The sequence below is a fragment of the Taeniopygia guttata genome, chromosome 6 (genome assembly GCF_048771995.1).
Source record: "Taeniopygia guttata chromosome 6, bTaeGut7.mat, whole genome shotgun sequence".
Taxonomy (NCBI): domain Eukaryota; kingdom Metazoa; phylum Chordata; class Aves; order Passeriformes; family Estrildidae; genus Taeniopygia; species Taeniopygia guttata.
The window spans coordinates 16,819,227-16,842,155 of record NC_133031.1 but is presented as its reverse complement, the minus strand read 5'-3'; the positions used below and the strand labels follow the sequence as shown (position 1 = coordinate 16,842,155).

Sequence of the window (22,929 nt, the reverse complement as noted above, 5' to 3'; positions counted from 1 at the left end):
AAATTATGACAAGAAAACATTACAGTAGGCCAGTATAAAGCAGTTTCTCTAGTGGCTTTGCCAGTTTCTCGGTAATGTATGACAGGGTTTTCTGAATGGTGAGCATGAAATTTTTGACTTAAACAACATCTGGCAGAACTAAATTTAGAATTCTCCATTCTGTCCTTGATATACCAGAGTTGCAATAGTTTTGGGTGCTTTTCAAGTAAAGCCAGTGGCTGTTTCAAGTGAAAATGTGATATTACTGAGTCTTTGCTTTCTCAAGTAATGCAGACCACATGGCTCTCAACTGTGCATTGTGTTGCTCTTTGGTGCAGGAAGATGATGCATATTTTCTAGAAAATAAGTTTTCTCTTTTTTTCTCCAACAAATGAAATTTGTTGTCCACTAGAAAGCCGATTTGGTGTTTTATCTCTTTGTCTCAGTGTAACGCCTGGTCTCTTGCCCTTCTAATGAGTGCCTTTTTTTTTTTTTTTCTTCCCCTTGTTATTAAAGATTTTAGACAAACTCCTGGACAGAGAGAGTCAAACTCACAAACCACAGACGTTGAGTTCTTTCTACTCATCCAGCAAGCCTACAGTTGCCAATCAAAAATCTCCTTCCAAACATGCTGCCCAGTCTGCTGCAGCTATCCAGCAGCTTCCAGGGACTTCTGTCACTCAGCAAGCTGCTGTAAGCACTGCAGTCCAGAGCAGTCCTGAGAACTTTGTAGAAAAGAGTACACAGGGTAAGAAGTGGTTTGTAACAGCTATGCTAAAATTTTCCACTGTTACAGTCTATTTTCCAGATCTTGAGTTAAATATTTTTGGCCTAGTGTCAGATACTTTATAACTAAAAGAAAATTGAGATAATCCTGCTCATAAATACCATTCATTTTATAAAAATCCTTTATCTTTTGATATTTGTATCTTTTAAATGGCCATGTCTGATTTTAGAGATACAGAAAGAAAATTATGTTTACCTTGTAACTGTTCTGTTTATGCAGAGAGCTCTCAGAGGTCCCCCTGTGAGCCAGCTTCAGAGGCCACTGTTTTGAAACAAGAGGGAAAGGTCCCCAGTCGTCTGGCCCTTGGAAACCGAGGTGGATATAATGGGAGATGCTGGGGTTCACCGGTCAGGCAGAAGAAGAAACACACAGGTGGGAATGGACTAGCTCATACAGCATTTACTGCTCTCTTAGGCAGTCTGCTGGGGTGTACCCAAGAAAGCCAGAGAGGAGCTTTTTACAAGGACATGTAGTGATATGACAAAGGATAACAGCTTTAAACTGAAAGATGAGATATTTATATTGGACATTAGGAAGAAGTTCTTTATTTTAAGGGTTGTGAGGGTCTGAACAGGTTGCACAGAAAAGTAGTGGATGCCCCATCCCTGGGAGTGCTCAAGACCAGGCTGGATGGAACTTTGAGCAACCTGTTCTAAGACTCTGGGATTTTACTTGTTAGCCTTTCCTGTACAGCAGAAGCAGCTAAGAGTCTCTGAGGTGTTTGACATGGACAAATAAGATTTGTTCCGTAAATTTCCTGGCCCTTTCTGTATGGCAAGTTACCATGGCTTTCTTGCAGCAGTTGTGTTCTGTGTGATGGATTAGATACCTGGAGCTGAATGTCTGCTGACTCTGGAAGTGCAGCACTGTGCTCCTGGATCCAGAAAATTTCCAAATTCAGAGAAGCTGCTGCCTCTCTACACTTCTTTTGGGAAGGATATAAGTTAGAGGCAGAGGATGTGAAGGTTGTGCAGCATGTATCTGAAGGGTTTTCTTCCTATTCGTGTGATCTGTGGATCTTGACTTTGTATATATATTTGCCACAAAACTTGGCAGGTGGAGTGAGGGGCTGTGATGTTGTGAAGAGGGAAATCAAGATACCATGTTCTTGGACTCTTCTGCATTTTAATCCAACAATTACAAAACATCACTGGTGTCTGTGGCCAAATTGATTTTGTTTAATCTCTCTTCATTTACAATGAATGCCTGTCAGCCCTAAGGCAGTTACTGACACAACTGATCTTAGGTGATATGGTTCAGAGTTTACATTCATGCATTGTATTTACCAACCCTGGTGACATTTCGGTGTTGGTTCTGGTGTTGTAGGCATGGCTAGTATTGACAGCAGTGCTCCTGAAACCACCTCTGACAGTTCTCCAACGCTTAGTCGGCGTCCCCTACGTGGGAGCTGGGCAACAACATCCTGGGGCAGAGGACAGGACAGTGACAGCATCAGCAGTTCTTCAAGTGATTCTCTGGGATCTTCCTCTTCCAGTGGCAGTAGGAGAGCAAGTGGGGGAGCCCGTGCAAAGACTGTGGAAGTTGGCAGGTAATGAATAATACCAGTGCACAGAGGCAACCTCTAGACTTGATGTTGGGGACATGGCACATGTGCCTTGGGAAATACTTCCTGGGGAAAATTTGCTTAGTTTCCACTGGACCCCAAAGACAGGAGCTCCAGCTGGCAAACTTGGGGTATATGTCTAAAAGATTCCTGTCTTTCTTCTAGGTATAAAGGGAGGCGGCTGGAGAGCCATGCTCCTCATGTCCCAAACCAGCCCTCAGAGGCAGCTGCTCACTTCTACTTTGAATTGGCCAAGACAGTCCTTATCAAAGCAGGTGGAAACAGCAGTACCTCTATCTTCACCCACCCTTCCTCCAGTGGTGGGCACCAGGGACCACACCGCAACCTTCACCTCTGCGCCTTTGAGATTGGGCTGTATGCACTAGGGCTGCACAACTTTGTGTCTCCCAACTGGCTCTCTCGAACTTACTCCTCCCATGTCTCTTGGATCACAGGTTACAGCAAAACTTTATTGGGAGGCTAACTTTTGGGTAGGAAGTGGGGTAGAGAGGCAAGCTTGTTCTTGAAAATGGTGATAGTACTGTGCTATAGGAGCCATGTGAGCAGCTCACACAGCTGCAGTAGTTGCTGGTCAGCAGTGATTTATACAGTGGTTACTTTGGCCTGGAAAGTTCTTGTGACCTCTTTCTTGTTTGTACTGCAACATGCTTCAGTCTAAAAAGCCCATTTCTCATATAGAGACTGGTGTTTACCTCTCCTTCAGAAGCGTGCTGAAGAGACAGACAAGTCTGAACATGCTCTCTGGCTAATTTTCAGTTTTCACTTTCCTCTTCCTTCTGATTGCACCCGTACCTACTACCTATCCACATGGCTTCTAGAGGCCTAAAAAACACACCTTCGAAAACTCATGTTTTCCTGACATGAGTTAATAGACTGACGGTCCAAACTGGTTTGTGGGTACTAAAATCAGCTATAGCAAGTACTTTTTGCTATTTCCAATGCATTTTAGCTTAAGTAGTGGTGTCTTCACTCACCACTTGATCATTGAGTGGTCTTGTTTGTCCTGTGTTTTGGGAGGAAGCACCTAAATTTGATATGAACCCAGAAGCAACTGGGCTGTGTCACTGCTCCTGAAGGAAGTGAAGAGTGCACCTGCTGTTGAAAGAAAGCTGACTGTAACTGTGTTGGGCATACAGTGGTGTGAGAGTGTATCTCACTCTTCTTCTTAGGGCAGGCCATGGAGATTGGTAGCGCAGCCTTGAACATCTTGGTGGAGTGTTGGGATGGACATCTAACTCCCCCAGAGGTGGCATCACTGGCAGACAGAGCTTCACGGGCCAGAGACTCCAATATGGTGCGGGCAGCTGCTGAACTGGCACTCAGCTGCCTGCCTCATGCCCATGCCCTGAACCCAAACGAGATCCAGAGGGCTTTGGTGCAGTGCAAGGAGCAGGTGAGCATCGTATGGCAGCCTCCGGCTAGTGGAGGCTGATTTCTAGCATCAAGGATGTTCTGTTGTTACTCGTGGGGTTGGCTCCTTTGCTACTGCCCAGCCTTAATCCCAGTTTGCTGGATTTCTTATGTTTCATGAATAACACTGGTTATTGTGCTGCATAGTATCTGGCTGGTCCCCATAGTATTAATCATTTTAGAGTGCCTTGTACTTCTCCCCTCTTGTAGTTTTTCCTTCTTGTATTCCATGTTTTACTTCTTAACTTCTTTTGTTTCACTGCTCCCAGGACAACCTGATGCTGGAAAAGGCCTGCATGGCAGTAGAAGAGGCAGCTAAAGGAGGTGGTGTGTACCCAGAAGTCCTCTTTGAAGTAGCTCATCAGTGGTACTGGCTTTACGAACAGACTGTTGGTGGGACCCCAGCCCAGAGAGAAGGAGCCACTGGCTGCAGTGCCGGTGGCGCGCGGGCCACGTCTGAAGCAGCGCGTGGCTTGGCAGACAGCCGGGTGACCTCAGAGCCGACCACGGTGACGGTGGCAGCTGCAGTAACTGCAGCAGCAACTGTCATGCCAGTGATCTCTGTGGGGTCAACCATGTACCAGCAGCATACGGTGGCAGGGCCAGCAATGGCACATACACACACGCAGGGTCTCCACCCTTACACCACCCTTCAGACTCACATCCCCTGTAACCCCCAGTATATTGGACATACTATCCAGCACATGCCACGCCCAGCTGTCTTCCCAGTCCCTGGCTCGGCGTATCCACAGGTGAGTTTTGGCTGTGCCTTCTTCATTACTGTGACCTTGTGTGGCTGCTTCTGAGGGAGTATATTGGAGTGGGAAGAGCATGGGGCTCAGACCTGTCATGACTTGAGATCTGACTTCTGCTCTCACTTGCCAATTGGGACACTGACTTTGGCCCTCCTGCTCAGCATTTATGCAATAAGGAGCTTTTGTGGCTGCAGTTAAAATCTCAAGAGAATATAAAAATATGATACATCAGTAGTTCTTAATTTCTGTTGCTCTGTAGTTTCTCAGAAGGCACTGGATGGAAAGCTTGTTTTCTTGAGAGCTTGCAGGCTAAATAGAAACTGCGCTGGGAAAACCAAATAAAGGTTGTTTTAACCTTTGCCTATTTTTGAAGGTCTTGGAGTGATTTTCTGCAAAATTATTAGGTTTTTAAAAGGAGGAGGAGCAAACAGATGTAATGCTCATGCAGTGCATGTTTCTTCCTTTGCTTCCTTCAGGCTGGACTTTTCAAGCTCTCGGGCTTGTGTGGGGACATGATGTTTTGAATTACTTCTGAGTGGTCAGGAATGACTGTTCTGTACCTTCTGTTGTAGGGTGTCCATCCAGCATTCATAGGGGCACAGTACCCTTACTCAGTAACAGCACCGTCCCTGGCAGCTACAGCAGTGTCCTTCCCTGGCGTGCCCGTCCCCTCCGTGACGCAGATTGCCGTGCATCCCTATCACAGCGAGACGGGACTGTCGCTGTCTTCCAATGTAGCGCGTGAGTTACGGCTCTGGGCTGGGGAGCAGAGCTTTCTTTACTGTCTCTTAGCTGTTCCCCAGTGAGCTCCTGTTTCTCATTGATTACAAGTGGAGCGAGGGTTCTTGCACTGAAAAGTTCTGGCCAAATGCACACCATTCTAAAGGTGTGCATGCTCAGGGGTATTGGGATTCCCAAGGGAGCCTGACACAGCTAGCAGAGAGAAACTTCTGTTCAGCTGAATTTCTAGTATGAGATTGTTTTGGCCTCAAGACAAAATCATGTTTGGAGCCCTTGTGGTCTTTCTGATTTCTAACCTGTAAAAGCTTAATTCCTGCTTTCGTTTGGGCAAGGTGAGCATAGATGATCTTGAGCAGACTCATGTAATTCTGTTGGGTCAGGTGAACAGGGTGAGGAAGCAGGCAAACTTTGCTACAGAAGCACTACTAAATGTCTTTTCCTGTCTGAAAAGGATTGGAGGCAGCCAGTGCCCAAACATCGAACCATCAGAGATGATGGATGCTTTATCAAGAGTCATGTTAATAGCATTTGGAATGGTTGCTAATGTGTTGTGCTAGGGCTTGAGTGCTGGTGAAAATCCATGAAGTAGCGTGTAACACTGGGACAACAGATTCTGACTGGATTGTGGACATGCTGTCATTGCCATGGAGTCCTGCACCAGTGGGTTGTGCTTGACCCCAGTCTCTGCAAACCCCTCATTGGAGAGGTTGTAATATTTCCCTGTTTTCAGTGTGTTGCAACTCACCAGGTGCTGGAAGACTGGTATGTGGAAAAATACTGAAGAGTTGTGTTGGTCTCCTTCATATTCAGAGTATCAGGAGAATAATTTCAGTTATTTTTTATTCTGTATTTTGATGCTAAAAGCTACCACAAAAGCAAATAAAACAGTCTTGAAGGCCTTGGGGTCTGATAGCTGCCAGCCTTAGTCATAACTGATGCTGTGACTTTTCATTGTGAGAAACCATTTCTGTATTCCTCCAAAGAGTTATGAATCTTCCAGAAGTGCTAATTCATCCTAGAACACTTAAAATACCAAAAGGAGAAAACAACCCCACCCTTTCCAGTTGCCATTGTTTACAGCTTCCATAAACTTATTTTCGGTTCTTACAATACTGTTTCACTGTTCCTGAAGTACAGAATCATGTGGTGATGCCTGAGTTCTGGCAATAATTTACCTCATTCTTACGGGTTATTCTTCTTGGCCAGACTTCAAATGCAGCATGAATTTTGCCTCGCTTTGTGCGTTGTTTGGCACCCTGTGTCTCCTTAGCTGAGTAGGTTAGACAGGTCTTCCCTGGGAGACACATGTTCTCAGGTATTCAACTATTCACTAACAAATGTGGAGGTGGGAAAAAAGAGGAACTTGCAGCATTGCTCAAGCTGGTGTAGTAGCATTGTGAAGAAGCTGTGAAATAAGGAAACAGTTTGCACACACCTAATGGCATCTGTGCTCTGGAGTTCTCAAGCAAACCTTGTTTTTTCTCTTTGTACCTTTCTTGAGAGAGACAGGTAAATTTGAGTCTTATCAGAGTGCAGCATTGTGAGTCAGTGTTTACTGCTCTCTGTATAAGTTTAAGTGGTACAATGCAATGGATTTGCATTTGAAACCTGTCATTTCCCTTAAGTTTGCTCATAATAGTTAAGTGTCTGAAGTTGACAACTTCTCAAGTCTCCTTGCTGTTTTCACTGTTGATACGTGCTGCCAGTGTATGCAGTGACTGTTCTTTCCAGGGACAAATTGGAGGTCAGCCTCCAGTAACAGCCTTCCTGAACGGAGTGACAGCTGTTGTACAGCTGAAGTGCAAGAACCTCGCATTGTTGGACTTGATCTTTGAGTGACTTAATTCTGTTCCTGCTCAGTAATTTTCCTAGCAGTTTCTCATCAGGTGTAGACATACACATGATTATTTCCTTGCACAAGAAATCAGAACCAAACATTTTATTTAATAATAGCAAATGCCTTTGAACATGCACATTTACAAGTAAAATGTGGATTTTGTGCATGTTCATGAGATACTGTAGAAGAAATGGACACAAGTGTAACTGACCCTGTCAGCCCCACCTTGCAAACAGAATAGAGCTATTCCTGGCCCATTGTGTTTCAGTTGTAAGCCTGTGGGTTTTGGTTGCTGTATTGTTCTACTTAGGGGAATATAACCCTACACTGACAGGTGAAGGAGATGATGTCCCAAATAAGCCTTCTTTTAGGTTGATGCTTGGTCCTAATGCTGCTGTTTTGCTCTCTTCAGTAGGCAGTGTCCATGCAGGATCAACGTTCCCAGCGATTCAGGGTGCTTCCTTGACAACTTTGTCCTCACAGCCCAACTCCCTTGTTACCGGGGGTTTTCCTGCCGAGGATGAGCAGCACAGTCAGCCTGTGAGCCCCCAGGGTCTGCACTACCTCCATTCTGCATACCGAGTTGGTAAGGATGGTCAAGTGGGTTTCTGTAGCTGCCCTGAGAGGGATTCAGGGCAAGGCTGCAGGTTTTCACTGTCAATTTAGCCATTTGCTACTATGCCTGTTGGGGGTGAATGCATCTGAGGGACAAGGGAGAAGCAAGTTGATGATCAGATATGGAGTATAAAAATGAAGGCAAAGCATTGTAAGAGTGAATAACTGCTTTTCAGGATCATCAGAGCAGAAAAGAAAGCTAAGTGGGTTAAAGCTGGAATGAATCTTGCTTTTCAACAGATGTACTTAAAGGAGCCTGAATAGGCCTCCAAGGATGTGACTGTGCAAGTTGTGACTATATGATAAAATGATACTTGGCTCCTGCTCATGGATGGGGGAATGGCACACCACTAGTTTAATACCAGCTGAGTCTTCAGATGGACAAAGAAGTTCCCTGTGCCTCTCCAGTTATTTTTTGAAGATAGATGCAGAGGGAACTTATATTTAGTGAAGAGTGGATATGTAATTAGCATTCCTTTCTCAGTCACACTGGTTATGAGAAAAGAAGAGTCTCTGCCTCAATTGCCATTGGTACAAAGGATAGCACTCTTGGGGTTTGGGATTAAGCTTAGATTGCAGTAAGCTACTGTAGTAATAAATAGGAAGCTACTTATACGTACTCATGGTTCAGTCCAGTGGATACTTGGTGTAGGAGAAGGAAGCCTCTAAAATAAGCAAAAGAAGAGAAACAGCAAGAAAATGGAAGGAAAGCTTGACTTTTTTGTTGACAGCTAGAATAGAGAGTACTTGTTAGCTAGAAAGGCAGATGTTGTTTAAAATATCAGTGGTACATGGCATGCCATGAAGGGTGTTTAATAACCTGAATAAGACAGAGGCACAGGCAGGGAAGATGGTCTGGAAGATCAGGATGTGGCACATGTTGGCAGTTGAAAACTATTTAAGTGGGTGGATTTGTCTGAAGAACTGTAGTGGCATAAGTGAAATGTTTTCAGATTGGCAATATTGCAGCTCAGTGGTGGCCTGTTGTTTTTGCTGCAGAGCAGGTTGGTTTGGGTAACTTCTCTGTTGCAAAACTTAGATCAAAGGCTTTGCTTTCAGGACATCTCTTGTAGTGCAGCCTTTGGGGCTTTCTCCTTGATGCTGCTGTGGGTGCTTGAGTGTCTCTTTGCAGCTCTGGTGAGGGGTGAGGGCTGTGCAGGTTTCCTAGCCTGGAGCAGCAGATCCAGATGTTCTTGAAGATAGTTCCTGTGCTGTCAGGCTCCAAGATTGGCCTTTTATTTCTGTCTGGATTCTGCAGCTCTGGAATTTTCTGTTGGTGAAGGGCAGGCCGGTCAGGTTATGTTGCAGTGAGTGAAATGCTAGACTAAGCCTTTCTGGGCAGAAGTGCTGCTTGACTGTGGCTGCCCCTTTCTCACAGGGATGCTGGCTCTGGAGATGCTTGGCCGAAGAGCTCACAACGACCATCCCAACAACTTCTCCCGCAGCCCGCCCTACACTGAGGATGTAAAATGGCTCCTTGGGTTAGCTGCAAAGTTAGGTAAGGTTCAGAGCAGTACTTAACAGAAATCCACTTGCTGGATTTGGGGCGTGGTGGGAAAAAGCTCTTGAAGGAGTGAAACTTCAAAGATTGGGCGAGCCTGATATCAATCCCATTCCTGAGAGAAGACCCCTACTGCTCTTTCATCCACTCATTTGTCCCATTTTTGGGTTCTGTAGGCATGCTGTTGAATTTTGAGTCACTGAATGAAGTACATGAGATTGGACAGGGTTCAGAGCTTGTATCTCTTCCATTCTGCAATACTGATTCTTTCTTTTCCATTTCCATTATATTGTAGGTATTCCTCTTATGTATATTTATATCTTCTGTGAAGACTCTTTATAGCAATAGGTGCTCAAAATGCCTATTTTTTGAGGGGGTTGCTTGTTTTTGCTTCCATTTGACTCTTGGCTCTTTTTTGTCAGCTCACTTTTTAAATTCTTTCATAAGCAGTAAGAACTAAAAAAACCTTTCAAACAGCTTGTTTAGTGGCACAGCTTCTGCTGCTCCTGCTGGCAGAGCTCCACTGTAGGAAGTGGTGGGGAAGGTTGACTTACGTCTACAGCCTCCTTAAAGCCTGAGTGCTGAGGCATCTAGGTCCTTCCTTGATTGGCAGTCAGGAAACAGTGGAGAAGGTACAGTGTTATCCTTGTCTTTCTAGTAACCTTGGCACATTAGTTTCCTTTCACATCTCCTGTAAAGAAAAGTGAATTTGGGAACACCAGTGAGCTAGTACCTGATCTCTCCTCAGACCTGATAGATATAGCAGAATCTTCTCTGTCCCATGAGTATGCTGGACTGTCTCCCCCAAGCCTGCTGGAGGATGCATTACACTGAGAAGAAGGTGCTTCTGATCCAGGTTCTTGTTGTGAAATGTGATTTCTTTTTTGTCTGTTATCTTAGCACTGTTGTTCTGACTTCCTCCTGTGCAGGTGTAAACTATGTGCATCAGTTTTGTGTTGGTGCTGCCAAGGGGGTGTTGAGCCCTTTTGTGCTCCAGGAGATCATCATGGAAGCTCTACAGAGGCTCAACCCTGCCCATGTGCACAACCACCTGCGCACCCCAGCCTTCCACCAGCTGGTGCAGAGGTGCCAGCAGGCCTATATGCAGGTAAAGTGTGGCTTGTCTCCCTGCCTGTAAAAAGTTGCCTGGCCATTGCCTGCCTTGGAGGTGCTGCCTGTGTGTGCATGTGCAGAGGGGAAGGGGCCTTGGGCACTGGGAGCTGAAGTGGTCCATTTCCTGATGCATCCTTCTCCCTTAGCAGGGACTGGAATAGATATCATGTGCCTGTATGGGGGCTGCATGCAAAGGAACTCACTGTGCTGCTTCTGCTAAGGCCTTCTGCCTTCTGTGCTCTTCCACGAAGGCTGGGGTGGTTGTGTGTCTTCTTCACTCCAAATGCTATGTGTACCTTTTAACTTCTGAACTTTCTTTGCTATGTTTTCAAGGTTCCTGTCTATCCCTGTCCCTAGCCCATCCTTTTTACTTTCTTGTTAGTAGTAGCCTGTTTTCCCCTCCTCACAAAGCCCTGGCATGGCTGTCTGGTGTGGCAGTGCTGTCACCAAAAGTGGAAATGGCTTGGTCAGCTACCAGCATGGATATCCCAGGCTTTGTTGAGGCCAGTGTTTCAGTGAGCCAGCTGGAATACCAAAGCTGCCTGTTCTTTAAAACAGTGTGATCAGGACACCTCACATATACCTGCTTCTCTTGAATAAACAACCAAAGGGTGATTCTGTAGCCATGTTGTCCAGACTGGATTAGCTGTTCTGTCACCCTCTAGGTGGTATTTTTGAGACATGACAGCTTCTTCGTTTGACCTCAAAAGCTAAGCCTGCTGGTTTGTAGCCTTTGAGAAGCTGATAGAAGTGACAGTGTTAAGCCTAGAGATATTTTGTAGCAATTTAGTGTGAACTTTACTCAGCCCATGTCCCTTAGTGAAGGAGATGTGGAGGTGACCAGGCTGGGTGTAACCTGCAGAATGAAAGGTTGTGAGGCTTGGATGCTGGTGGGGTAGAATGTTACCTGGCTCCTTAGTGCTGTACTACAGCCCAATGCAGTGCTGATGACATAGAGGACAGTTGCTGATGCTGTGTGCTGCATTTTGGTGCTCTGAGGGAGCACTGCCCTCCCTCACACTGAGGGTGTGCTGGGGTGTAGGATACAGCGCTTCAGCTTTGGAGGTACTCTACCAGAGCTGCGAGTCTTGGGCCCACTAGTGGGTGGCAGGACCATGTGACCTATTGCCCTGGGAACTCAGTCGTCTGAGTTTCACCAGCAGGAGAATGGTGAGCAAATGCCTGAAGGCTCTTTCCCTTTTCCCATCCAGTACATCCATCATCGGCTGATCCATCTCACTCCAGCTGACTACGATGACTTTGTGAATGCCATCCGCAGCGCCAGAAGCGCCTTCTGCCTGACTCCCATGGGCATGATGCAGTTTAATGATATTCTCCAGAACCTAAAGCGCAGCAAGCAGACAAAGGAGCTGTGGCAAAGGGTCTCACTGGAAATGACCACCTTCTCACCATAACATCAGGTGGAGCTCCATGGACACACAACCCTTTGCCCAACATAGTTGTAGTTCCATTTACACCATCTTTCCTTCTGGTGTCTTTTTTTAGTTTTAACTTGTTGGAAACCACTGATCTGATGTATTTATACCATGACATTCCTCTCCAGCACTGTTGCGTGTTGGCACTCTGCTTTGCTCGCCCTTCCTCCTCCTTCTCAGTGGGCTGCAGGCTTGAGAAGCATCAGGAAATGAGAAGGAAGTTGAGCTGGCTGCCCTGTGGTGTAGTCACCGCTTTATTCCCTGAGCCCCGGGAGGCTGTCCTGCGAGCAGTTTGCAGTGTGATTGCGCACATGTTAGAGGGGTTGGGGATTCTGTCTGAAATATTTATTTTGGCATTTATAAATATGTAAACTTTTTTTTTTTTTTTTTGTATGGGCTTCTCTTACTCCACACACCATCTCCTTTTGGAGAGTGGCTGGAACTGCTGTGCACAGCGAGTGGTCCCTCCATCCCTTTCAGCAACTCCTGGTGAGAGCAGCTGAGACTGGAGTAGCAGGGCCAGGGCCACCTCTGCAGTCTTTCTGCAGCAGCTGAGGACAGAGGCTGGAGCTTGGGGCAGTGAGTCCTTGACTGCACTGAGCTGCCTGGAGACTGCCAGAAGTGCTTGAGCTCTTTCTCAGGAGTGTCCCTCACTGGGAACTGCTGGCTCATAGAATGTTTTGATCCTGGTTGTTACAAGTTGTACAATCCTGTTTCTTTTGGCTGGGGTATTACTCTCCTGTAATCACTTTCTTATCCCTCGTCTCTTCTCGTTTCCTGATTAAACACTTGTTTTCTTAGACTGACTCTCTCTTCTCTCTGCTATGATGTTGGCAGTCTGAAGCAGCTGGCCAGCTGTGTGTCAGTGAGAGCTCCTGTGGACCCTGGTGGGTGGCTGCTGTGCTCTGGGGAGCAGCAGTCCAGCACAAGCTGGGGCCCAAAGGTTTCTTCCCTAGTACTGCTCTGATAATTACCTTGCCCCTGCAGAGGCTGAGGTACATATTTGATGGGTGTTGGGAAAGTTGGTGGTAAGCCTGGGATGTTCTTCCTACTGTTCTGTCAGTCACTGGGTTCCTTTTCTAGCCTTAATACTGTGTGATAATGCATAGCCTTGTATTTCCCAAGTATTGTGCAGAACACCAGCTGCTCCCATGTATTTAGAGAGGTATTTGGTGGACGGTGAAAGATATCTAGTAGGGACAGCATTGCAGGAAATTAAGTTTAGATAGCTTAAGTGTATAAGCACATACATTTCAGGGCTTTTAAAAGTGGAAGTTGGATGACTCGTGTGTTAAAAGTCCCATTTCTCAGCAGTAATGTATTTTGCTTCTTACTTGAGTTTAGCCAATGAGTTTTAGTTTCTGCAAGTTAGAAATATGTGCCTGTTTGATATTTTCAATGAGACTCTTAAAGAATAAAGTAACTCATAGGCACATGGCAAAAGAGATGAACAGGCTCTTTTGGTTTTGCTTTGTGTACTGCACAGGCCAGAGAGTATGGTTTAGGTTCCTCTACTTCTGATTGTGCAACAGTAACTATTTAAAGATCTCCTTATAGCTCCTTGTATTCCTCCATAAGGTGTCTAGTCCCATGCTAACTAGAAATGCAGATGGTTGTAATAATAATATGTGGTTTTTAAACTGAAGTTTGTGTTGACTATCAGCTGCTGGTTGTTCTGCATTTTACAAGAGAACAGAATCTGATGCTATGTGGAAGGTTTGGGTTCCTAGAAAACTTTCTGTGCTCTGGTTCTTGCATATTCAGAATTGTGAGCTTAGAGAAAAATGAGTTGTCTAATAAGGTGTAATCTTTTCTAATGCTATAGGGGAAAATCTGTGGAAGAGAAGGGAGTATGTTTTAGAAGGAAAGAAGCACAAAGGAAATGGGTAAAAGAGCTGAATATTAAGTGTCAGGAGCAGAAGTGACTTGTAGCATTAAGGATTTGGATTGAATAGGGAAATGAAATGTCAAAGCCTCATCTGTGATGTTGATTGGAAAAATACACTTAGACCCTGAGCAGGTGAGTTTTCAGACCACTGTGTCTGGTAATTTGTTGTTGTTCCTGAGCCAAGGCCCATGAAATGTATCTGAGCAAGGACAGAAGAAAGTGAGGAAGGAGATGATGATGTTTACTGTCATGTGGCTGTGAGGTTATTGAGGTATTTCTCCTTTATAAGAGATGGGATGAGTACTGATGGACCCAGAAGCTTTCGTTTCCTGTTAAAACAGAATAATTATTACCCACTGCAGTCTTGTTACTCGGTCACTATTCCAGGAGTGAGAAAAATATATAGGCTTAGAAATTCTGAAAAGACATTTCAGCAGAAGACCTGTAAAAGAGGTTGCAGGCAACTCAAATTTCCTCTGACTTTCAGTTAACACGTGTGTTTTTTCACTTGGAGTAAATGTTCACCAGGACTTTCCCAGCAACACATGAAGTGTCTTCATTTCTGGATATGTTCACCTATTACCATCTTTCTTGTCTGCTAAAGTTTTCTTTTGGAGGCACTTTACAGGAATATGAGTTAACAGAACAGTATTTACCTTTGAACTTCAGTGTCTGTACAGTCTATGTACAAGGTGAGTTGGAGCTGTCCTGTAATGAAATAACATGCCTGGCAACAGGTATGGCTGTAATTAGCCATACCCTGAAAAGCCCCCTGTCTAGTTTTGTTTACAGTCCTTACTATTTATTCATAATTTTTATTTTGCTTTTTGGAGAGCCTATTCAGAACAATTTTTTTGCTTGGGTTTGGTTTTTATCAAGCCTGGAACTGTGGTATTTTGGAGCAGAATACAGCTTTTACTTTCCCAGCTTATTTAGCACCAGCTTGGCTATTGCTACCCAGTGCTGGAGTGCTCTGTGGAAACTTGGAAACCTCAGTCAGTGGAAATGGGTAAGCATTGATGTACCCATGAAGTTCTTCACCACCTCTTGGTCAAAGTGGTCAGCTGTAACAACATGGCATAAATTTAGAACAGTTTTCTGTAACAGGTAGAAAAGTTGTAGTTTTCTTACCTAGACATTAAGAGATGGGCAGGATATAAAAATGAATTTTTTAGGATATAACTGGGAAGAAAATGTGCCAAAAGATATCTATGTTCTCACAGTGGTCTGCTACCACTGACTTTTTTTTTTTTTTTTTTTTTTTTTTTTTTTTTTTTTGAGGTGCAGAAAGTAAAAGGCTCGGCCATCAGGACATATCAGCATTTTCTCACCATGACTCTTGTATGACTTTTCTTTTAAACCCTTTTAAGCCATATACTGAATGGCTCTCAACTACAGTTTATTTAAAATACTTTGTTTTCTCTTTCTGTGCCTGTATTTAAGTGCCATTGACATGATTATGGTGAAAGCAGGGTCTTTTGGTTGATGTTGTTTTTTTTTAAACTGCCTCCCCCTCACTATCTCCTTGCCCTCAGGATAATTCAAATGTGGCTTTTGAACTCATTTCTGCTTCCTGTTTCCATTTTAAGGGTATTTGCACTTGGAGCAGGGTGGTGGAGGCACCTTTCCCAAAGCAGTATTAAATTGTGGAAGCTGGAAGTGCAGCTGGGGCTGTTCTGGGTGAGGGTTTTCATTTGAGTTGAGGACTTATGAGTGCTTTCCCTGAGGGCACCATGCAGAAACTCTGTGTGCTCTCAGGAGCTGCCATTACTGAATAGTGTTTCTCCATCTTGTAAAGACTCTGCTCTGTAAACAAGTGACTTTTTATCTTGAGGGCATTGTCTGCTCCCCGTTAGAGTATTCATAACTACTTAGTGCTGTCCAGGCTGTACTGCACAATTCCTTTTTTGCCATGAAGGAGTTGTGAGTTTTAAGGGGAAGATGGTGGAAATGCATTAAATCTAGTACATATCTGGTATATGTACATAGCATGCATTGTCAACACATTTCCTTCCATGTCCTACTTACATTGCTTCATTTACGTCAGCCAGGAACTTACTCTCTAAGTCCTGAAAAGCACCTTTTCCATTGACCCGTGGGGATGTGGCCCAGCCTGATTTATGATCCTGTCGCTGTAAGTGAGATAACCATGAGCTGGATTCTGACTGCTGTAATGGTGTCACCACTACGGACCTGCTGGGTTACAATATTGTGGAGAGATGTGAGAGCTGACAAAGCTATGGAGATGAGAAAGGTGAGAAACCAAGTCCTGGAAGAAGGCCACTTTTTAAAGCTAAAAAGAGATTATTTCTACATAGAATAGTGGAGATGAGTGTCAGGAATACTTTTTATAGCAAAACAGCCTAAGTGTTTCAGAGGTGAATATTAATTGGTTTGTTGTGTTTTTAACCCCTACATGCCTTTAAGAAAAAAGGAACAAACTGATAAATAGAGAGAAGGTACCAGTGTTCCATCCGCATTCTGCTATGTGATGGATTGAGGCAGCCTGAAAACACTTGTATATGTTGTCTGCTGCTGTGGTGGTGTCTTGTGTGCAGTTGCACCATGTCAGCCAGGACTCCCTCAGGATTCAGCAAGAGGGCTGAGCAGATTTGCTTGATTCATTTGGCAGGTTCAGACCTGTTTATCATTACTTTTCTGGCCATGTTACTACTGATACAGCAAAATGATCAGCAAAGAATCAAAGAATATTCTTTCCACCTGTATGTAAGGGCTGAAAAACATCAGGATGAGGTTGATCAAAGTGGCTTGTTAGATTCCTGTGTGTCATTCTGACTTCCAGGAGCTGCAAGCTTCTGTCAGAAATACATCTTTGCAGTGCTGTCATCCAATGAAAATTGCAACTTTCAGTGATCAGCTTTTTGTGTAGAATTGATATATGCTGCTACCTACAGAGAAATTCTCCAGTTCTCTTAGAAGGTCCTCACCCTATAGTTGAGATTCATACCAGTGTTCCCTGAATATTGTGCTGACTAGAAAGAGGCAGCAGACAACTTTAAGAATCTTCCTGATTTAATTTGTGCTTCCTGTTTGCAAGCACAAGTTCCAAAGAGTTTCCTGTTGTTGTTTTGCCAGTTCTCACCTTTCATGCACCTGGCTGTGCTAGAAATCACACAACCTTCTGGTTCCTGGGTCAAATTACTCCTTTTTAAAAGGGAGTTGCATCAGACTAAAGAAGTATTTTTAATACATTTCCAAAGAAACCTTTAAGGTCCTGTTTTGTGTGTATCATTTTCCTTTGTCTTAGAAGTGAACTGGTTACCATGAACTTCTGTTATGCAGCAGTAAGGCAAGAAGGTGAGGTTTGTTTCTACTATGGAAGTGTGAGGATCTGGCATGTTTTAGTGCCAGATGGGCCAGTATTTAGTACCCAGTGTCTCTCACTAAAAAATATGGGGTTTGTTGGCTTTCTGGTTTCACAGAGCTTCTGGTATTACACATGCTTCTCGTAGGAGGCAGTGTTTGATTCCACAGCTTTGAAGAGATGTCTGGAAAGCAGGTAGCTTCTGCATCCATGTGCTGACAGAGAAGGGTAGCAGATTTGAAAACAGCTCTTCATCAGGTAAGGACATCCTATATTTGGAGCTGACCATAGCAGGTACTATGTTTGTCATTAGCATAAGCAGTAAGAACTAATGCAGTACAGAAATTAATCAACTAGATGAGGGAAGAAATAGGTAATGAGACTTCCACAGTTACCATTTGCTGCCTTGAGTGACGGACTATTACCACTAAAGTAACACTGACTTACTGAGCCCCTCCCAACATTTATTTTTTATATCATATTTATTTTTACTGGGCATCTCCTCAAAGATGTACCATAGTCTGAGGTCAAGCATGAAGTAATTGTGTGACAACCTATAATGAACTAAGAGCAGGAAAATGTTTAAGGGAGCAGCACAATCATTGGTCCTGGGATCCTCCACCTCCTGTGGCAGCATGTGAAAATGCCTTGCTGCTGCCAGGATTATTTGTGAAGCGTGTGGTGAAGGGAGAGCTGTAGGACTGTTTCACAATGCTCTCACAAGCACGACTATTCAAACAATGCTTTCCTTCCAGTTTTTACTGTAAGGGCTGCTGTGCCAGGCACACCTGGACAGGAGGGACAGAGCCAAGCTCTGCTACGGCAGGCACAGCAGCTGGAAACAACTGCAGTAGCCAGGAATGGCCCCAAAGTCACCACTACTGCAAACCAGTGAGAATGAGTGTCAAACTCCAGGCTGCAAGCTGTAGCACACTGCTTTGATGTTGTTTCAAAGGTAAGTTAAACACCACTGCTGGCCTTCCAAATACCAGCTCTAAGGCCTGGAGGAGGATTTTCAGTTTTTCTTAACCTTGTACCAGTTTAGGGTCCATGACACCACTCCAAATCATCACAAAGAAGAAAAATAAGTAGTACATTTATTGAATCTCCACTTACTACTACTTCTAGCCTTTATTCAGACGCATGTGCTCAGCTTCGAGAGCCAAGAATTTCTTCATTATCATTCAATGTGAATGATGCTATACATGAATCAAGTGCAGGAAGTTGTGGGCTTTTCTCTCTAACAGGAATGAGAGAGGGGTTTCTAGTTTTTCCATCTGTTTTTTGGCTGCACAGAATAGCCCTTCCCAAGGGCACATGAAATAAAATACTATATTGCATACTATATACATTTACATACAACGGTAAATGCACCATTCATTCAGAAAAACACAATACCTAAGGCTCAATGGAAAAGCTCAGTTGAAGCAACTTCTCTCTGGCTGAGAGAGAAGTGGCTTGTGACAGTTGTGGAAGTTTCCATAACTTGTTCATGTGGATCCTGCCCCCCTGCAGCATTCTCCAAGGACCACCTGTGCCTGGGAAGGAGGGTTCAAAGAAAATATATACAACCATGATGGAGGATTTCCTCTGAGAATAATTATCCAACAACTGCAGAAGGAGGCAAAGTACCTTAGTGTACTTATTTTACCATATGCAGAATGCCCCTTTTAGGCATAGGAAGCCACTTCTGGTGCAAAGTCATCCCTTTATACCTGAACTTACTTTTAACTGGTTTTGTTTTTTTCCTTTTCTCATTGCACTGTTGGCATGCAAGAAGATTAAAACAGTGCTAGCAACTGGACTGTGTGGTAGGGGCACTGGACTGTTGGAAAAGGATTTTTTTTTTTTTTAAGCTGATCAGACATGGGGAACTGAATTGCCTGCTTTCAGCTGTAACATCAGCCTTATTTTACAATACCTGAGCTTTGCCTCCCCCTGCTTCTGTGCTGCACTTACACACAGCTCCCAAGTGCTCTACAGGGACTTTACTGCTCCTTGGTTATCTTTTGAAATGTCTTAAGTCCCTGCAGAGAAATACTTGCCATGTTGCTGCCACATGTGGCAAACCTTTTCTCTAAGATAACAAAGCAATTCATTGACCAGAGTCACTACACACTGCATCACACCCAAAGCACTGCAGATAAGAAGAGACAAGGGTACCTGTCCCTCTCTGTCCCCACAGGTGCAGTCCCCACCATCCCCATGCAGCGGTACAGGCAGGAATGAGGTGTTTTTGGGCCTCACTGTGCCAAACAGACTATGGATAAAAGCTGGGCTTCACTGCACTAGATTCCCCTTTTATTAGGCTGCTGCTCTTTTCTCAGCAGTGGGCTCAATTGTCTCCCCTCTTCCATCTTTACTTCTGGGCTCAGAGTCACACATTAACTCCAGCTCGTGCCTGTTTCATAGACAGAAAAGTAATTTAAAAATACACAAAGTGTTAACTCTGCTCTCTCCCCTGCTCTAAATAGGCCTGGCATTTGAAATCCTTCCTCTAAGTAAAAGTCAAATTGTAGTAGCACACCATTAATACTCAAGAATGTGACTTGCACTCTATGCCCCGAGGCAGTGTCAGGGCAGCAGCCCTTTCCAAGGGTGGGGCAAGGCTCCACATGCACATTCTCTGCTCCTGCTGCTTTGTCCAGTTGTTTTGGCTTGACAAGAGATGGCATCATAGCACACGTTGGAGAACCACACATCCCAATGGCACTGAGGGCAAGGGAGTCCCTCTCAGCTCCAGCTGGAGTTCTGCAGTTCCTCTCGGAGCCAGGTTGGAAGGGGCTGCCCCAGTCTGTTCATCAGCTTGGATAATTCAATGTTGTGCTCCCGGTAGAAGTCTCTTAGAAAGAGCCGTGACTGTGTGGAAAAAATAGACCACATGAGCATGAAAGATGTTCCCCTCAACACATGATCCACAGGTCATCTAGAACAGATGGTAGGAAAATCCATGTGGGTTTGCTGGGATGTTTCTACATCTCTTGTTGCCGAGAGATTTGAGACAGCTACTCACCAAGGAATCCATATCGGGGTATTTCCTTCCTTTACTCTTTCCTAGGCATTTAGTCTTTCCTCCATCTAGCAGCTGGCACCAAAATCCTTTTGCTTCGTCAAATCTGAAAAAGACAATTATCTTTGAAAGATACAGCCACATACCCAATTAGCAGCAGCAGAAATTAAGTAACTCCAGCGCTATTTCCTATTTTGGTGTTTTACCTATTTATTTTGTGATATTGGTTCAGTTTTTTTGCACTGGACTACTTTGTCAAGAAATCTATAACAAACATGACAATTTCAGCTTTATGCGAATTTCAGCTGTAACATGGTTACAAAATTGTCTGTTCAGCTGGGGGGAAAGATAATAATTGTTTTTTTTTGGTGTATGTAAATTCTTTTAAATCTCCTTTCTATAGCTGAGTATTAGAGAATCCCCTGACTGTTTATAAAGAGTCAAGTGTTTCTTTTCTTGCTAAAACACAGGCATGAGGAAATGCTGGGAACCTTGTCTGGATCTGGCTTGGTCTGTCCCTTCAGCTGGCCAAAGGTGAGCTTGAGGTTTGAGCAAGTTGCCTGAAGAAATTTGAGGCAAGCTGACAAATCCCATCTATTTTCTGACCCTGGCTGAGGGGCACCAGCCAGTACCACTACTGTAGATACTCCATTCACCATCAGCACCTGTGCTGCAGCAAGTGAAGCTTTCAAGTAATCTGACATTTCTCTAAATGTGTTCCTTCCTGGGGAGCTGTGTGCCACCCCTTTGGAAACAGCTGTAGGGAGAGAACTGAAATAGCTGTCCTGTCTTTGCTGTGAAAGGAAAGGGCAATTGTTCTGTGTTTACATGCATGCATCCCCACCCACCATCCTCAGCTGGAATAGGCTGTGACAGCAAAGATGTGAAAACAGGTTTCAGCTGCAAAGAACAATATGCAGCATCTTCAGTGGGCTTGCAGAGTTTCCACTGAACACTGGTATGGCCACAGTACAGCTTCAACAGCACTTAATCTATTCAAATTAACTGTACGTGCAGTGTGGGCAAGATCACAGTCACAACTCAGTAACATCCTGTAACTGTAGCAGTGAGATGGTGCCTCTGCTAATGCTCCCTCAGACAGCTCTGGGCACCTGTCAAATCCATGTCATCTCTAATAACAGGCTCTTTACCTCAAAACTGTGCAGTGCAGCCCTAATCTCCATCTGGGTGAAGATATGAGCAGATTGTCACACATTTTTTATCATACCTCCTCTACTTTTTGTCAGATACAGGTATAACACAAAGCATAAGGAGTGCTAATAATTCCAGCACCTTTTCTGAAACACAAAGACCAAATGGAAAAAACATCATAGTTACTGCTGTGAACAACTTCATTCTTCTCCATGAGAGTGTCAAAACCTTGTCCTTCCCCTATAATTTCAGGAAACACCAAGGTGTGATTCCAGTCTCCACAAAGCATCTCATGCTATCTGAATCTAATTTTAGGGTTAGGCATAACTGAAATGTTGGCAGATCTTGTGATCAGAGACAAGAAGTATTCTTTGAATCATGGGCTTCCTGGCTGAGAAAGCATCCTCACAAAATAGAGTTATTTCCCTACCTGAGGGCCTGGGTGTAGTTAAAGAGTGGTGTAACTCCCAGGAACTTCTGGATGTTGTCCATTACAGAGGCAGGGTTGTGTCTCAGCTCCTGACCATCCACAATGAGAAGCTGAAAAGAGAACAGTTGCCTTAGCCTCTACCAGCTTGTGCTGACACCTCTGATCTTCCTCCATCCCTAACAGCCCTGGCCTGTGAGTACAGGCAGCCAAAATCTGTCTGTTCTAGAACAACACAGTGCGGGGATGTGGCCCATTTGTCACCAGAGATAGAGAAGTTATGATATGGGCCACAAGTACCATATAACAGTGCAACATGATAGGCTTTGCTTATTAAAGTTGTCTTTGGTCAAGTGCTCTGTAACTAAGCTCTAAGGCCCAGCAGCAACATGTACAGATGTCTCTGGAAACCTTTTTTTTTTGGATGTCAGCAGCTATTGTGCTAAGTATTCTGTTACATGTCTCATAGACAATGACCAACATTTGTGCTAATAAATTACCTACTCCAAAGAACAGAATGGAGCAATAATCACACTAACTGAAGACTGTCCTGCGGTAAGAACAAGGACGTGTGTGTTTGGCTCCATCATTCCTCAGAGCAATAACCTCCAGGAACAGTAAGGCAATGAGATACAAGCCTAAGAATGCTTCACCATCTCTCTTTTAGCCTTGACAGATTTGTCATGTACAGTTCAGGCTGTGCTGCTTGGACAGAGAATAAGAGACCAAATGGACATTATAAACCTCTGCTGGATTACAGACTGTCTTAAGAATAACTCCAGCAGGAGAAAGAACTTGAAAAATCGTATCCTGACTCACAGTTATCACATATATATATATAGATACATAGATAAAGATAGAAAGATAGATAGACAGATACTATTAGACAGTTTAGAAACCTCTTCAGAATTTAGAGACCTAAATAGTCCACACTATCTATTTATTTGCATTTTTGCAAATTTATACACAAAACACCAAATCCTGACATCTCTGCAGAAAACTTTCCCTTCAGCAGACAGCTAAAGGCTTCACAACATGGGAACTAACAAGAGACAGAGTCCATGAGCCTCTCTGTAAAGCAACAAAACCACAGCAAGTGGCTGAAGACCTTCTGGGCCTGAAGAGGGTCCCTGGACTGCAGACTGCCAAGATGAAAGGAAGGGAGTGCTACCACTGCTGTTCTTGCTGAAATTCCCAGTACTGTGGAGCTTTCTAGGAGATCACAGTATCCTCCTGCATTCATTTCCTTTTACAAATACAATAAAGTGCAAAATTGGAGTATTCAAGCCTGATTTCTTACCCACTCATAACAGGAGAAAGAAAAGGCTTTTGTTCCAAAAGACAAGAAAGAAAGTAAAATTGAAATTA

General features: G+C 44.2%; 2 protein-coding genes across 7 annotated transcripts in view; one reads left to right on the top strand and one right to left on the bottom strand.

Annotated features, from left to right (window-relative positions):
- The window catches only part of ZSWIM8 (zinc finger SWIM-type containing 8), a 53,841-nt gene extending 41,282 nt beyond the window's left edge, over positions 1-12,559 (top strand). The window contains exons 16-26 of the mRNA XM_002193291.7: positions 496-727; positions 986-1,138; positions 2,093-2,315; positions 2,496-2,785; positions 3,521-3,744; positions 4,031-4,513; positions 5,089-5,257; positions 7,507-7,680; positions 9,088-9,207; positions 10,140-10,318; positions 11,535-12,559. Of these exons, the coding sequence (XP_002193327.4) occupies positions 496-727; positions 986-1,138; positions 2,093-2,315; positions 2,496-2,785; positions 3,521-3,744; positions 4,031-4,513; positions 5,089-5,257; positions 7,507-7,680; positions 9,088-9,207; positions 10,140-10,318; positions 11,535-11,738 (2,451 nt within the window). The 3' untranslated portion in view covers positions 11,739-12,559. The remainder of the gene's footprint in view (positions 1-495; positions 728-985; positions 1,139-2,092; positions 2,316-2,495; positions 2,786-3,520; positions 3,745-4,030; positions 4,514-5,088; positions 5,258-7,506; positions 7,681-9,087; positions 9,208-10,139; positions 10,319-11,534) is intronic.
- Positions 12,560-18,052: 5,493 nt separating this feature from the next.
- NDST2 (N-deacetylase and N-sulfotransferase 2) overlaps positions 18,053-22,929 on the bottom strand; it is a 127,294-nt gene continuing 122,417 nt past the window's right edge. For all 6 annotated transcript variants that reach the window (XM_030276804.4, XM_012574527.5, XM_002193265.7 and 3 more), the window contains 3 exons: positions 21,565-21,674; positions 19,986-20,088; positions 18,053-19,831 (listed from right to left, as the gene is read on the bottom strand). In XM_030276804.4, coding sequence (XP_030132664.1) covers positions 19,706-19,831; positions 19,986-20,088; positions 21,565-21,674 — 339 coding nt within the window. In that variant the 3' untranslated portion in view covers positions 18,053-19,705. The remainder of the gene's footprint in view (positions 19,832-19,985; positions 20,089-21,564; positions 21,675-22,929) is intronic.